Raw genomic sequence first — 14,796 nt, 5'->3', positions numbered from 1 at the left:
TACTATTTCGCGCAGGGCGTACTGGGAAGTGTAGTCTATGGCTGGGCGGGGACAGCACGGCAGCTGCGCTCAGCGAGGGGCTGGGCCGGGGGCGCGCCCGGGCAGGAGGCCGCGCTCGCCCTGCAAGGACCTGAGATCGCCGCGCCCTTCCAGAGGGCCGCTAGCTCCCGCTGGCCTCGCTCCCAGGCATCCCCGCTCCCCCACCCCGCACTGCTGCGCCAAGGGCCAGCGCCCGCGCTCGGACTGGCCCGTGGTTCTCCCCGCAGTGCTGCCGCTGGAAACGGGGACCCAGGGAACGCCGAGAGCTCCCGCCCAGGCCCTGCTCCGGAGAAACTCAACCCGCAGCTGCCCTCGGCATCCCGGGAAATGACAGCCGGCACACTGACACAGGGTGCCTTCACCCTGCTAGGATCTCGCTGTAGAGTGAAAGGCAGGAGGATGGAGGAGGCTGGGGGAAAAAGAATAAACGAACGACAGGAGGCAGGAGTCCAATAAAACTATGTTTATAAATAAAAACAAGAAGATTGGTGTTGTTTTTATAAAACCCAGTGGGTAGGGTAGGGCAAGGGGTGTGCAGTGGCCAGGGAGGCTACTGGGGACAGTCTGACTCCAGCGGGTTGAGGGAAGGAGAGGCTTTAGGGAGTCAGGGAGATGAACTGATGGCGCGTGAGAGCTGGCAGGGGGGCTGCAGGGGCAATGCAGACTCCCAGGGAGCAAAATACAATTCAACTCCATCATATAAAAATTGTGAACACAAGAAAGACCAAAGGAGGCAACGCTTGTGGAGAAAGCCACGGCATGGCAGGAGGAGAGGGCGCCGGGGCGCCAGCACCAACAGCGGCAGGGTCGACATGTCCATACTGTACCGTGCTTGGCCCTGGGCATGGGGAAAGAGCTGCCGCTGCCCCAGCCCCAGGCACGTCTCTGCGTACCCAGAAGTGGAAGGAAAAAAGGCAGGGAGCACTGGAGCAAACAGACTCAACTGTCCCAGCACACCTGCAGGCACTGAGCCCAGAGGCCATGATTCAGGCTGCAGTCTCATCCCTGGAGAGCTCATGTTGCTCACAGACCAGAGGGAGTGGGGCTGTCCCAGAGGTTAGTCCCTCCCAGCAGCCAGGCCAGCAGCACTGGGCAGAGGAGAAGACAGACTCAGGCCCTTCAGAGGGCAAATAAAGGGGACCTCCATGTTTCTCCAAAGCACGAAAGTGAACCAGCTGTGCCTCGCCCTTGCCTTCTATCTTAGTCCAGGCCCCTGAAGGTACCACACAGCCGAGCAGCAGCACGACAGCAGGAGCGAGAAGGCCACAGCTGCCACCGCCAGCCCCAGGCACGGGACAGCCCCTACAAACAGGACAGGCAGCAGCACATTGCAGGCAGGAGGGCAAAGAGCAGGATGAAAGGAGCAGAGCTCTGCCCTTAAATCCCCCCAAAGAACCCCAGGGCAGGTGTAGGGCACTGAGTCACGCACGAGACTGTGCACAGGCAATCACTGCCTCTCTGGGCTGAGGTACAGCCCCAGCCCTGAGACCTGGCCAAGGTGAAGGAGGGTCCTGCCATGGGTCAGTATCAGGCTTGGACCTGGCCCAATGTGTGGGCAAGAGAAGGGAGGCAAGAGGGAAGTGGCAGCATCTCTCCACTCCCTGGAGGCACTGAAGCCCTGGAACATTCATGCATTAGCCAAAAGGCAACTACAACGGGATTTAAAATACACATGTAAGGCTGGTCCCTGCTCCCCTCTCAGGGCTGTGGGAAGGGCAGGCCATCTTCCACGAGGGGGAGGAAAGAAGCCATCTTCAGCGCCATGCGTGCCCAGCGCCCCTGGAGCTCTGTGTCCTGCTGTCGGGCCACGCCATGCTCCAGCTCTCCCCCCCACAGGCGGCAGGCTCAGAGAAAGTCAAACACCCCGTAATTCTTTGCTGCTTGACAGAAGAAACACAAAAGGGTGAAAAGAAAGAAGAGATGTTTAGGGTGAAAGGACTGAGGCAGCAGTGACACACGGGCAAGCAGCACAGGGTGCTGGGACGGATGCGGATTAATGGGGTTAGAGAGGATGGCAGGAGGGAATTACCATCAGAAATACACAAGTCTGGGGGCAGGATGGGCTGACAGCACCCAGCAGGCCTGCCAGGCCTGTCCACCCCGCTCGAGGAGGGATTAGAATCAAGGTTTAGTTCCATTTATTATTTTTTTCCCTTTTTTTTCTTTTCGTTATCAAGACCAAAAAAAATTAAACAAAAAAAAACCCCAAAAAACAAGGGGTGAAGCCAGGGCTGGTCCTAGGAAACAAACGATAGGGATAGAAGGGGGAAGGAGGGACAGCAGACAGACAGGGGACGGGCGCTTCACATTACATCCACAAAGAACTCACTGGGGTTGCCCATGGCCATTCGGAAGGACTGTCTACTGGCTGTCAGTTCGGGGGGCACAGAGGCCAGGTCACGGCCCGGCGGCGCCCCGGGGGGCCCCATGGCTGACGGTGGTGGAGGCATCAGCAACATGGGGGGGCTGAAGAGAGGGGGGAGGCCGGGCGGCCCGTACGACTGCTGGCTGTGGTGGCTGCGGATGCTGTGAGCCAGGGAATGCTGGCTGCGCTGGCTGTGCTGGCTGGCTGGCACCGAGCGCTCGCTGGCCGCACGCTCGCGTCGCATGCTGCTCCTCGTGGTGTGGTCCGACTCGCTCCCACTGCCGCCTGACTTCGACTCCCCCGTCTTCTCTCTCTCCTTCCTCCTCTCGCTGCCACTGCGATTGGAACCGCTGCTCCGGCTCCCTGCGAAGCACGTGAGGCAAGGTTAGGTGCCAGCTCGGATAAGTCAGGAAGAACAGATGGATCTGCTCTAGCCAAGGGAGGACTGCAGCACGCTCCAGCACAGCCAGGCCCCAGTACAGTCTGTGCTCTCTATCTCCCTTCAGCAGTGAGTCCCACAACCCTTCCGAGATGGCTTCTATCCTGGCATCCCCCACAGTAGGCCTTGCCTAAGCAGCCCTTTCCTGCTGCTGCCCTGTACTGAACAGGACATCTGCCCACCTAGAGTCATATTTAGTCCTTTTCACTCACCTTCACTGTGCTGGCTGCCTGCACTGCCCCCTCCGTAGCTGTAGCCTGGGTCAGGGAAGCCGGGATGGGGGTTGTATGGATGAGGTGGTGGATACTGATATGGGAAGGCCATAGGCCAGGGTGCGGCTCCTGGGTGGGGGAGCGGAGCCAAAGTGTCCTGATCAGAGGCACCACTGGAACCATCATGATCATGAAGAGACAGATTAGCCATGTCTGCAAAAAAGCAGAGAACAGAGGTTAATCCAAGCAGAAAAACAACCATGTGTGGTGAAGCAGCTTTCTGTCCATTCTTGCTGATGGACAAGGACAGGATACGCAAAGAGGCACAAGAATTTGGCACTCTCTCTGTTAGTCAATGCCACTATTTGGGCTTCCTGGCTGAACAACTGCCAGGCTGTGGGAGTCCAAGCCACCATTCTAATACAGAGACCAGCTTGGTGGGAAAGCACCACATCAGAACTACAGCTCACCCTGCCAATTCCTTCCCCCATCTTATCTGAGCAGAACCCAGTTGCCTGAGCACCAACCCCTTGCCAGCACTGAAATTCAGAGCCTGGAGACAGTCAGTAAAGATTAAGACTCTGCTATGACTGTCCAGGAGAAAAGATCACATAGTAGGTGACACTGTCAATGCTGCTTCCAACTTCACTACCTCAGCAGCACGACAAGGGAGCTGGGATATTCTTCATTATTCCCTTAACAGAGTCTGTAGAACAAGAGGCCCAGCCTGATGGCAATGGCTGTATGTGTATCTCCAGGGTGTCAGCAGGGCTCTGCAGGACCACTATCCCTCCATCCTCTCCCTCCCACCCACACCAAGAGCCATACTTCCACAGAGGTCCCCGAAGATGTAATAGCACTGCTCCGAGAAGGTGATCTTGTTCACGGTGTGTCGGATGTAGCCAGCCTTCAGCAGGTTGCTGGCGTATTTGCGGGATTCACGGCGGTCTGTAAAGCCCTCCACATGGTGATAGAGCCAATCTACCACATCCGAACCTGCCACCAAATATAGAGTTAAATTTGGCAAGAGAGAGGAAGATGGTGGCCCCTTGAGGCAGTGAGACACACTGGAGCAAAGACAAAGAGGGTCAAAAGGTTCAATTTCTGACTCCTGCTTAGTCAACAGTTTGTTTATGGTGACAAAGATGCTCCCTTGGGCATCTGTCTGAAAATGGGCCACCCATTTCCCAGTCCCTGCCTCTGCTGCAAGCAGAGTCTCTTACCAATGAAGGCATTGGGGATGGTGATCTTCAGCCACATGCGGTCACGCACTTCGAGGCCTGACTCTGGTGAGGCCATGGCTTTGACAATGGTGGCCATGTCACTGTGGATGGACAGGTGAAAGTCATCGAGGCCTGTGGTGTGGATGAAGGAAGGCAGGCAGAGGTGAGAGAGCAGAAGAGACAAGAGGGCCACATGGAAGCATCACACACGGGAGGAATGGGCCAGGGAACAATACATCGCAGACAGCCTTGGGGTACATGCTCTGGTACCCCCCTTCAAGCCTTCCTGTGTTATCCTTCACATGTCAGCAGTTTCCTCTTGGGGAAAGCCCAGGCAAGAGTCACAAACTTAAAACAAACTCTTGGCTTGTTGCCTCACCCAAGCTCTCCAGACCCTTGCTTCAGGGCTCTATATACCAAATCATCCCAAACCTTCAGAAAGCAACCAAGAGGCCTGTGCTCAGCAGGACCCTGCCCCACCACAAGACTCCTTGCTCTCAGCTGCCTCTTCTATCTGCTGTCTGGGAGGAGCTCTCAATTGCTCCAGGGACATGCTGAATCCATCTGGCTCCACATTCTCAGCAGCCAACCCCTGACTAGTCTCAGCCTTTCCTCTACACCTGCCACAGCTCCTGATTGCAGCCAGGCTCCTCTACTCTCCTCACACAGAAGGCTTAAAAACATGTTAATTCTCCCAGGCAGAACTCCCACTGATCAAAGTGCCGGCCCAGCAAGAGCTGCCTCCCTCCCATTCCCTTGGCAAAGCAGATCAGGCCCACCCCAGCTGTCCCCAGGCAGATGTATTGCTCCCTTCACAGCATAGTGAAGGTGAGGAGGCCGTGCAGCGGGTGCAGCACGGAGGCACAAGGACTTACGTTCGGTCTCTGGGATGGAGCTGGTGATGGAGGAGCTGGTGGAAGTGATTGTGCTCATGGATGGACTCATACCGTACGCTGGGTAGGTGCCAGTCATCGCTGCCGTGTGAGACACCCAGGCTGCCGGGTCAATGGGCCGGATAGGCTCACCTGCAATGAAAAAAGAGTCAGTCAGAAGCTGTAAGAAATTATCAGCTCATCAAAACAACCTCTGGGGAGGGACAGGGACGCAGCACAGCCCATTCCATCCCCAGTATTTGCCGGGACTCACCCGGATCGGAGCATGGAGAGTCTGGCCCAGCCCAGATCCGCTGGGGAGCAACTGGGAGAGAAAGAAGAGAGGGAGGGTCAGCAGGAGAGGTGCAGAGGGAGAGATCCCCCTATGGCTTTAGGGGGGGTTTCTCTTTCCTCTGGCGCCCCGAGCAAGTGACCTCCCTGCCCCAGTGAAACGCGTCCCCAGCGTGATGTGGGAAGAAGGGCTGGGCTTATGGGCATTTTGGTTTGGGAATATAACATAACAGCCTCCAAAAAAAGGAGAGCTGAAACCCCATCAAACCCCAATTCAGTGCCCCATGGAGTCACACACACAGGGGAGGAATAAGACAACAACCAAGTAAGTGCTTAAGGCAGGGCTCTCACATGAGCTGGGCACCAGCGCTAAGGGTGGGTCAGCTATCCACTTACTCCTGGGTAACGAGAAGCAGCCCCGCGGACTGGGGTCCCAGCACTTGGCCACTGTCAGGGTGATGGGCCTGCAACAAAAAGGTGAGAGTTAGAACCAGAGCAGAGTAACACAAACCCCTGCATGATGAGTGGATGCTGTGTGCCATCCTGGGAGACAGGGAGAAGCTGCTAGTATAGTGACTTTGTTCTCCTCCAGCTATGGGTTTCCCTAGTGACATGAACAAAATGATGTGACCCTGTTGAGGGTTGCTGATGACCCAAACAGAATCAGTGAATCACAGCAAAATTTGTTTTGGAAAGGATCTTTAAAGGTCATCTAGTCCAATTGCCCTGCAATGAGCAGCAGCACAGCATCCCCACAAAAAAAGGGGCACAGACTGCAATTCTTGCACCGGACATGAAAACAGGAATCAAAACAAAACCAAACCCCGAAGTTCTGAGCTTCTACAGAGGCACTGGCAGAGGTGGCCGGAAGATACAACTCACACACTCCAAGCACAAACTGGGCAGATGTCCCTGCATGGAAGGAACAACCCAAGTACTCACCCCGGCTTATGCACGATCTCCCTCAGCACCCGCACAGCATCATCATTGCTCATGTTCTCAAAGTTGATGTCATTTACCTACAAACAACACAAAGAGGTGAGTCCCAGAGATATGACCAGAGGCTGAGCTCCCCACTCAGCTCAGCAGTGACTCAGCTTCCCTCTTCCAAGCATGACTTCCTGGGTTTAGCCTGCCAAACTTCTCAGGGAGGCTTCTGGGTCTTTCCTTACTGCTGTCCCAGGCCCAAAGATGGAGATATGTGGGTGTGAAGTACCTGCAAGAGCATGTCTCCTGGCTCAATCCTGCCATCAGCTGCCACAGCGCCTCCCTTCATGATCGAGCCAATATAAATGCCTCCATCCCCACGCTCATTGCTCTGTCCCACAATAGAAATGCCCAGAAAGTTGTATTTCTCTGCAGAGATGGAAAGAGAAAGAACTAAGTCACCTCAAAGCATCAAGCACAAGCAGACCTAACCTCAGTAAAACTACATCCTAATGGTGGCGATTTGCACCCCTGTCCCAGAGAGATGTCCTGAAACACACAAAGTCTTGAGAGACAATTTCTACAAGAGAAGCCAATCCCCTACAGAATCCATCTTTTCACTCCTCCCCCATGTGTTCTCTTTGCCCCCTCCCCAGTTCCCCCTCCATGACCCCCAATCTCGCCCTGGAAGGACTGCAGGCTCCATGCACATCTCCCACTCACCCATGTTCAGCGTGACCGTGATGATGTTCAGGGACATGGTGGAGTCTGTGATGCTGCTGAAGGACGAGGACTGCAACGTAAGCAAAACATAAGATGTTCTCCTGTGCCTCAGTAACATTCCCAGCCCTAGCTTCCTCCACTTGTCCTTTCCTTCCTGCCCCTCCTTGTGGCACCACAGCCACCACCCACAACTCCAGTCTTATGCTGGGAGCTTTGCAGAGCCAGAGAACAGCCACGGTCCTTGTGACCTCTCTACAGCTGAGACAAGGCCTGTGGTCCCAGCTCTTGAGGCTACATTGACTTGGAAAAGGTTCACAGCACTTTTTGAAGTCTCAGCATTTGGACACTTGTCCAAAGCCATGCCCACACCAAAAACAGCTGAATCCCTGTGAGCCCACCCTGACCTGCACTGGCCTCCCCAGGATACCCAGCCCCTCCCTGGGTACCCGTTCAATGCGTGGAGCCTTCTGTTTCCTCCGGCGTCGCTTGTGCCTCCTCATTAGACGGGAAGCACTGCTTTGCTCTGTTGAACTGCTAAACCTGCAGGTCAAAGCAAGAGTCAGCTCTTCTGCTGCCATAGTGGTGGTTCTGGCAGCAAGAGAGCTGTGGAAATGGCAGAGGGAATAGAGAACTGCAGGGGCAGAGGGGAGAACATGCACATGGGTGACAGACAATGGCAAAGGGGTCTGCTGAGTGAGACAGAAGCAGGTCTGAGCCCAGGACTACAGTGCCCTGCAAAGGCACCTCGGTGTTCTGAGAGTCAGGGGGAAATTAGTGTTTCCCCAAGACCCAAGCTCTCCTACCTGCTGGTGGAGTCATCTTCATCTGAATCGAAGAAGCTGGTGGTCTCCAGCTCACTGCTCATGAGTGTGGAGGAGCTCTCGTAGCCACCCAGGTCTCGGCGCCGCTCTCCTTTCACCGTCCCATTCACCCTGGGTGCTGTGTAAAGACAAGAGTCAGTGGGCTTCAGAGAAACCCTTCCCCTATGCAGGGCTCATGGCAACCTCCTCAGAACAAACCTGGCCATCAGTCAATCCCATCTAGTGCCAAGTAACTCCTAGTCTACCCTGGGACCAGATCCATCTCCTATGGGATACCTCTTTTATCACTAGGATGGGAAGAGGCTGATGACTCAGTAGGAACAATGCTGCTAAACTTGTGGAAGACTTGCAGCTGTTTCCTTGGTAGAGCAAGGAGCAGCACAAGTGGCAAAGCTAAAGCTCACTCTGCTTCTCAGCTAAGAAGACAGAGGCACAACTGTCTCCTGCTCTTGGGGCTTCTACAGGAGATATCTCCCTTGACCGCAAAGAGTTCAACACCAAGCTCTGATGTAACACAGGTGTTAGCTCTTACCTCCAACATGAGGCTATGGCCCTTCTAAAAGCTACAGAATTAGCCCTTTTAAGCTGGAAAGGTTCTGCAGAGGAGAGAAAGCTGCCCCAAGTCTGGAGCTGGTGCTCCCACCATGCCCCAGCCATGCCCTTGCAGAGCTCTCACCATGTTACCAACACTCACCATGCTCAGGCCCATCTGTTCGACGAGGTCGTTCCCTCTGTGATGACACCACCGAGTCTGTCTCTGTCTCATTGTCCAAGTTTTCTCGACTCCCCCCAGTGTTAGGGCTGTGATGAGATAAAAGCAAACAAATATGTTCAACAGGGAACAACTTGACAAGGCTCTCTCTACCTCTGTCATGACCAACACAAGGTTCCAGCCATCAGCTGTCTCCTTCTTGAGGGATGGGAACAACCACAGCACATCTACAAGTGCAGGTCAAAGGACTGGGGATGCTGCGCTGGCTCTTTCCCTGTATTATTTTCAGCATGCCCTTGTTTGTTGAATAATGCAACTCCACTTCAAATCAGCTCCCAGCCCCACTCTCCTCCCCTCTTGCTGGCTGTCATCCCTGGCAATTTGGGTAAGACTGTCCCAGCCTGGTCTGGGATACCGGTCTAGATTACAGCAAATGCACCATGTGGCCCTTGGAAACCAGAACAGATGTCCATGTAACTTACTGGAAAGAGGGGGGTCTGGAGTCTCCAATTCCTCCTGTGCGCTCCATGGAGGGCGGCAGCTCTGTCTGGTTATCGGCACAGACTGAGCCAGCATCTGAATGGGAACCCTCTGCAGACACCAGCTGGAGGGATGAGAGACAGAAAAGGAAGCTGAGAAAACATTTATAAGAGTGGCCAAAGGAGCTGGCCAAAAGCCTGCCTGGCCCAGGATCTCATTTCTGGCAGTCGACAACAGCAGATGCCCAGGAGCAGGTACGGAACAGGCCAAGCATGTAGCAACATTTCCCCCCAAGGCCTTCCCAGACACTGGCTATTTGTGGCTCAGGAACTCCTGACCCAGCAGTGAAGCCCGGGTGGGTGACAGCTGAGCTTGGACACTCTGACATCACCTGCACACCCACACCACACACTCAGGTAACCTTTAGCACACATCCTGCAGCAGGAACCGGATTCCCCCAGTTCTCACACTGGGAAAGGCAGTTACAAGTCATTCCTTTCCTCAGCTCTAGCAGCCTCTACACTTCTGCCTTCAAGCTGTGGGACCCAGCAGGACTTTCACCTTCACAACCCTCAGAAGCTGGGGGTAACAGAGCTCAGGGCCAAGGCTGGCTTTGAAACAGACTCTTGAAACAGGCTTTTTCTGGCTTCCATATCTACTTCACAAACTTTCATGCTGTGTTCACCTTATTGGCTTGAGCACAACCTTCAGCCAGTCTCTGGGATGCTCAGTGGATTGCCCAGTGCAGAAACTCAAGAAAGGGTTAAACCCTAGAGACTCTTTATGCCAGCCATGCTGTGGGGCAGCCCAGGCACACCAACACACCCTCATCATGGCTCTATAATAAACCATCAACTTCAGGGCTCAGGGAATGAGCTGGAGACTCCCAGGGGCCATGGGCTCACCAGTGGAATGAAACAGAGGACAGCCCAAATGAGCTGCTCCCCAATATTGCTCCCTGTCCAGATTTGCACTCTCCCTTACTTTCAAGCTGTAATGAACTGGGCTAATCCCAATAGGGTGAAGCAAGAAAGCAACAAAAAGCCTCTTCCTTGACAGAAGCATTCAGGACCTCCAGAGCAGAGGTGACAGGGCCCAGAAAGGATCTAACAGAGGTGAGGGATACCCATTGTGCTCAGGACAGACAAAATATGAAACATAGGCTGGAAAAAAGCTGATAGCTGCTGTCCAAACCATAATACCCAGTATAAATTCAGAGACAGCACTACTGCTTGCTGGTGAGGGAACCACATCTGCATGGAGCCAAGAGCAAATCCCAACTCAGATGATAGAAGCACAGCCCATTTATACAGGTCTTGAGTGCTTCCAGCATCACTGAGAAAAGAGCTGTGCCCTGCCCACCTTCAGGAACTGGAGAAACCCTCATAACGGGGGTATGAACCCCACAGATCATCATTAGCATAGCAGACGAGAGGTCTACTGCCAGAGATATTGGAAACAAAGAGAGGGATGTATGTAGCTGGGGCAAGGAAGACAGGGCAGCGTTGAAAAAGCTGGAGCCAAGGCAGCAGACAGGGCAGAGAGCAGCCTCAGGTGTCAAAAGCTGCAGAGCCCGTCCCACAAGCCCCAGGACAAGCCCAACGGCTCCTGCTCTCACAACTGTCTAACCAGCTCATCTCACACTCAGGTCAGCTTCTCTTCCTCCAGCAAGCCCCAGGCACACGCCTGGCTCTGCTCCTGGCACCTTCCTGGTGACTTGTCTTCCCAGGATAGATCCCCCTCCCTAAGGGCCATATCCCTATTCTCGTAGCCACTGCCTGAGAGCACAGGGTAGAAAAGACACTGAAAGTGGCCAGCATTGCCTAGGGAAAAGTCTTATAACACTTTATGCTTGAAAATCTCAAGGCAACATCAAGGAAATAGATCTGGACAGAGGGAACCAGCCACAGGCAGCTGTCAAACAGCAGTGAAGAGAGTGGAGGGGGGTTCCCAAGCAGGCAGGATTGATGCTATCTTCCTCTAACACTCCCAAGGCTGGGATTTCCTCCCAGGAAGGTTTTGATAACGATCCTGCACTTTTCCTGCCTCTTACACTGTCAGGAAATACTTGGATCCAAGCCCCTGTCTTTCCCTGCTACTAAAATTAGTACTGAGTTCCTAAAATAGCATCATCCCAGCCTGTCTATCAGAAGCAGCAAAGCAAGTGCCCTCCTCTCAGCCCCCAAACTACCCATGGACTAGGAGATTCTCAGCAGAGGTAGAAAAAGGGATCATCACACAAAGGCCATTACCCTTCATGCACAAGACCTGGTAGTGATGCTCACTCTGGGCACAAGTTCCCTGTAAGGATCCAGCCCAGCAGAGCAGCAGCAGCATGGTGGTCACACCAGACAGACTCACACCAGATCTGGGCAACTCACACACTGAACAACCAAAGAGCTCCTGCAAGGAAAGCCAGCAGCTACATGGACACATGGATCACAAGGAAAAGCACACCAGATAAAAAAGGAGCACTGGAATGGATTTAGAGACTCTGGGACACCCCATAGGGCAGGTGAAAGCAAAGAGCAGCTGGAAAGGGTGGGGTGGTGGGACATCTTGGAGCAGATGCAGCAGCAGCGGGATGGATGCAGAGGAATGTGTGGTGGCCAAGAGCGGGACACAGATGATTTCCGAAGGGCCTGGATAACCGCTAGAGGGAGGACGGCAGGCGTCCGCCCCCGGCTCTTTGTGCGGGAGCCCAGCACAGCCTTTCCTCCCTGCTCCAGCCTGCACCCTGTGCCCCTGGCTGGAATCCCAGCGGCAGCTGTGTCGGCAGGGAGGTACCTGCCTGCTCCGTCACTGTTTGGTGCAGGGATAGAAGCAGAATTAGGGGTAACCTGGCTTGATTTGCTGAGGATTTATATTGTTCAGAGGCCTCTAGAAAAAGGCACTTGAGTCTTGGTGTAGACCCACACACCCTCATCAGCACAAACTGCAGCTCAGCAGAGGGAAAACTGGATGATGTGCTGTGGAGACTCTCCCCCCACTAACAGAGAGTCCCTGTGGGGACAGAGGGAAGCATGCGAGCAGGGAGCAGAGCGTGTGCATGGCACGGTACTGTGGGAAAAGCTTGTCCTGCAGCTGCCCAGGCAGTACCTTTAGTCTTCAGGGCAGTCAAATCCAGTCCACTTCACCAGCACTAAAGTCACACAAGCCCTTTGTACCAGTCATTGGAGCAGGACTTTCCTTGGGAAGCTGACCCTGCCATAGGGGCACAGGGGTTATGCTGTGGACAGGCCACGATCATGATCTCTGCCAGGCCTCAGTCACCATGAGCTCTTCATAGAGATATCCCACATCTTCCCTGGCAGAGAGCCCCCTCCCCAGCTGAGGGGGGGACTGGAGTGTGGGGATCCAGCTCATCAGCTTTGTGAGCAGCCAGCACACCAACTGAGCAGCCCCTGTGCTTTACTTGGCACTCCACATCCAAACGTTGTTTTTCAGAGGGCACAAACAGGCTGAGAAACACCGAAGCAAGGGGCTTTCTTACCCACGACACCACCCGGCCGTTGAAGCAGGGAAGCTTGGCATTGTCATCCGAGATCTCTTCTTTCACCACCCTGCAGAGGGGAGAGGAGGCAGTCAGAGCTGGGTTTCTGGGTTCAGGACTTCAAAGGAAAAGGAGACTCCCAGATGGGTATTTGCATACAACACCAGGCAGCCCAGGCTTGGGGATGGAGCAGGAGAGGACTGGCAGCTCTCTCCTGCTGCTAGGCCACAGGTTGCTATGCCCACAGCCATGACTGGCAGCCTGAAGAGGAGCCAAAGACAGAATAGCCTTTCTATGTGCATATAGCTGTTTCATCCCCCAGATCACATTTTAATCAGTAAAGCCAAAATTCAGGTGCATATCATAGAACTGTTAAAGTTGGAGAAGATCTTTAAGATCATCAAGTCCAACCATTACCCAAGCACTGCCAAGGCCACCACCAAACCATGTCCCCAGGTGCCACATCTACACAACTTTTAAATACCTTCAGGGATGATGACTCCACCACTCCCCTGGGCAGCCTGTTTCAGTGCTCGACCCTTTTGATGAAGAAATGTTCCTAATGTCCAATCTAAACCTCCCCTGGTACAACTTGAGGCAATTTCCTGTCCTGTTGCTTCCTATTTGGGAGAAGAGACCAATCCCCACCTGGATACAGCCTTCTTTCAGGGAATTGTAGAGAGTGATAAGGTCCACCCTGAGCCTCCTTTTCTCCAGACTAAACACCACCAGCTCCCTCAGCTGCTTCACACAGGACTTGTGCTCCAGACCCTTCCCCAGTTCTGTTGCCCTTTTCTGGACATGGCTCCAGCACCTCAGTGTCTGTCTTGTTGTGAGAGGCCCAAAAACTGGACACAGGGTTCAAGGTGTGACCTCACCAGTCCCAAGTACAGGGGACAGTCCCTGCCCTGGTCCTGCTGGGCACACTACTGCTGACACAACCCACAATACCATTGACTCTCTTGGCCACCTGAGCACAAGCTACCTCATGTTCAGCCACTGTCAACCACCACCCCCAACTGCTTTCCTACCAGGCAGCTTTCCAGGCTGCCTTCCCCCACCCTGCAGAGCTCTGTGGGGTTGTGACCCAGGTGCAGGACCGAGCACTTGGCTTTGTCAAACCTCATACAACTGGCCTTGGCCCGTCAATCCAGACTGTCCAGATCTCTCTGCAGAGCTGTCCTACCCTCCAGCACATCAACACTCCCACCCAACTTAGTCATCTGTGAACTCAGTGTGCCCTCAATCCTCATGACCAGATCATTGATAAAGATATTAGACAGGACTGGCCCTAGTACTGAGCCCTGGGGAACACCACTGTGAGCAGCCAATGGATGTAGCTCCATTCCTGACACCCTCCTGAGCCCACCCAGCCAGTTTTCTACACAGGGAACAGCGCACTTGTCCAAGCCATGAGTGGCCAGTTTCTCCTGGAGAATGCTGGGGGAAATAGTGTCAAAGGCTTTACTAAAGCCCAGGTAGGTAACAACCACAGCCTTTCCTTCATCCACTAACTGCGCCACACTGATACAGGAGATCAGGCTGTGACAGGCTGGTCAAGCAGGACCTGCCTTACCAAAACCCATGCCAGCTGGGTCTGATTGCCTGGCTGTTCTGTACATTCCCCATGGTGGCACTCAAGATAATCTGCCCCATGACCTTCCCTGGCACTGAGGTCAGGCCAACAGGCATGTAATTCCCTTGGATTCTCTTTCTGGCCCTCCTTGTAGATGGGCATCACATTTGCTGACTTCCACTCACCTGGGACCTCCCTGGTTGACCAGGACTGCTGGTTAATGACAGAGTGACTCAGTCAGCACTTCCACCAGCTTCCTCACTATCCTTGGTGGATCCCATCTGACCCTATAGACTTTTGTGTGTTTAAGCAGGTTGCTGACCATTTCCTCTTGGATTACATGGGCTTCATTCTGCTCCCTGTCCCTGTCTCCCAGCTCAGAGGGCTGGGCACCCTGAGAACAGTTGATCTTGCTATTAAAGACTGAGGCAAAGAAGACAATAAGTACCTCAGCCATTTCCTCACCCTTTGTCACTGTTTCCCCCCACATCCAATGAAGGATGGACATTCTCCTTAGCCCTCCTTCTGTTGCTGACATTATTTGTAAAAACATTTTAATTGTCTTTAACAGGAGTAGCCAGGTAAGTTACAGTTGGGCTTTGGCCCTTCTAGCTCTTCCTGCC

The 14,796-nt window shown here is 53.9% G+C and overlaps 1 protein-coding gene across 2 annotated transcripts in view; it reads right to left on the bottom strand.

Annotated features, from left to right (window-relative positions):
- Positions 1 to 487: 487 nt before the first annotated feature.
- DVL3 (dishevelled segment polarity protein 3) overlaps positions 488 to 14,796 on the bottom strand; it is a 33,881-nt gene continuing 19,572 nt past the window's right edge. The window contains exons 2-16 of one of the 2 annotated variants that reach the window (XM_059855647.1): positions 12,598 to 12,667; positions 9,107 to 9,228; positions 8,607 to 8,713; positions 7,895 to 8,030; positions 7,538 to 7,631; positions 7,092 to 7,161; positions 6,658 to 6,797; positions 6,384 to 6,460; positions 5,838 to 5,905; positions 5,425 to 5,475; positions 5,154 to 5,303; positions 4,279 to 4,410; positions 3,884 to 4,051; positions 3,056 to 3,268; positions 488 to 2,767 (exon numbers count right to left, since the gene is read on the bottom strand). In XM_059855647.1, coding sequence (XP_059711630.1) covers positions 2,343 to 2,767; positions 3,056 to 3,268; positions 3,884 to 4,051; positions 4,279 to 4,410; positions 5,154 to 5,303; positions 5,425 to 5,475; positions 5,838 to 5,905; positions 6,384 to 6,460; positions 6,658 to 6,797; positions 7,092 to 7,161; positions 7,538 to 7,631; positions 7,895 to 8,030; positions 8,607 to 8,713; positions 9,107 to 9,228; positions 12,598 to 12,667 — 2,023 coding nt within the window. In that variant the 3' untranslated portion in view covers positions 488 to 2,342. The remainder of the gene's footprint in view (positions 2,768 to 3,055; positions 3,269 to 3,883; positions 4,052 to 4,278; positions 4,411 to 5,153; positions 5,304 to 5,424; positions 5,476 to 5,837; positions 5,906 to 6,383; positions 6,461 to 6,657; positions 6,798 to 7,091; positions 7,162 to 7,537; positions 7,632 to 7,894; positions 8,031 to 8,606; positions 8,714 to 9,106; positions 9,229 to 12,597; positions 12,668 to 14,796) is intronic. The other variant, XM_059855648.1, reaches the window with a different exon arrangement.

Source organism: Haemorhous mexicanus, chromosome 10, assembly GCF_027477595.1.
Source record: "Haemorhous mexicanus isolate bHaeMex1 chromosome 10, bHaeMex1.pri, whole genome shotgun sequence".
Taxonomy (NCBI): domain Eukaryota; kingdom Metazoa; phylum Chordata; class Aves; order Passeriformes; family Fringillidae; genus Haemorhous; species Haemorhous mexicanus.
Note: the sequence above shows the minus strand (reverse complement) of the source record. Positions and strands in the feature narration are given on the sequence as shown.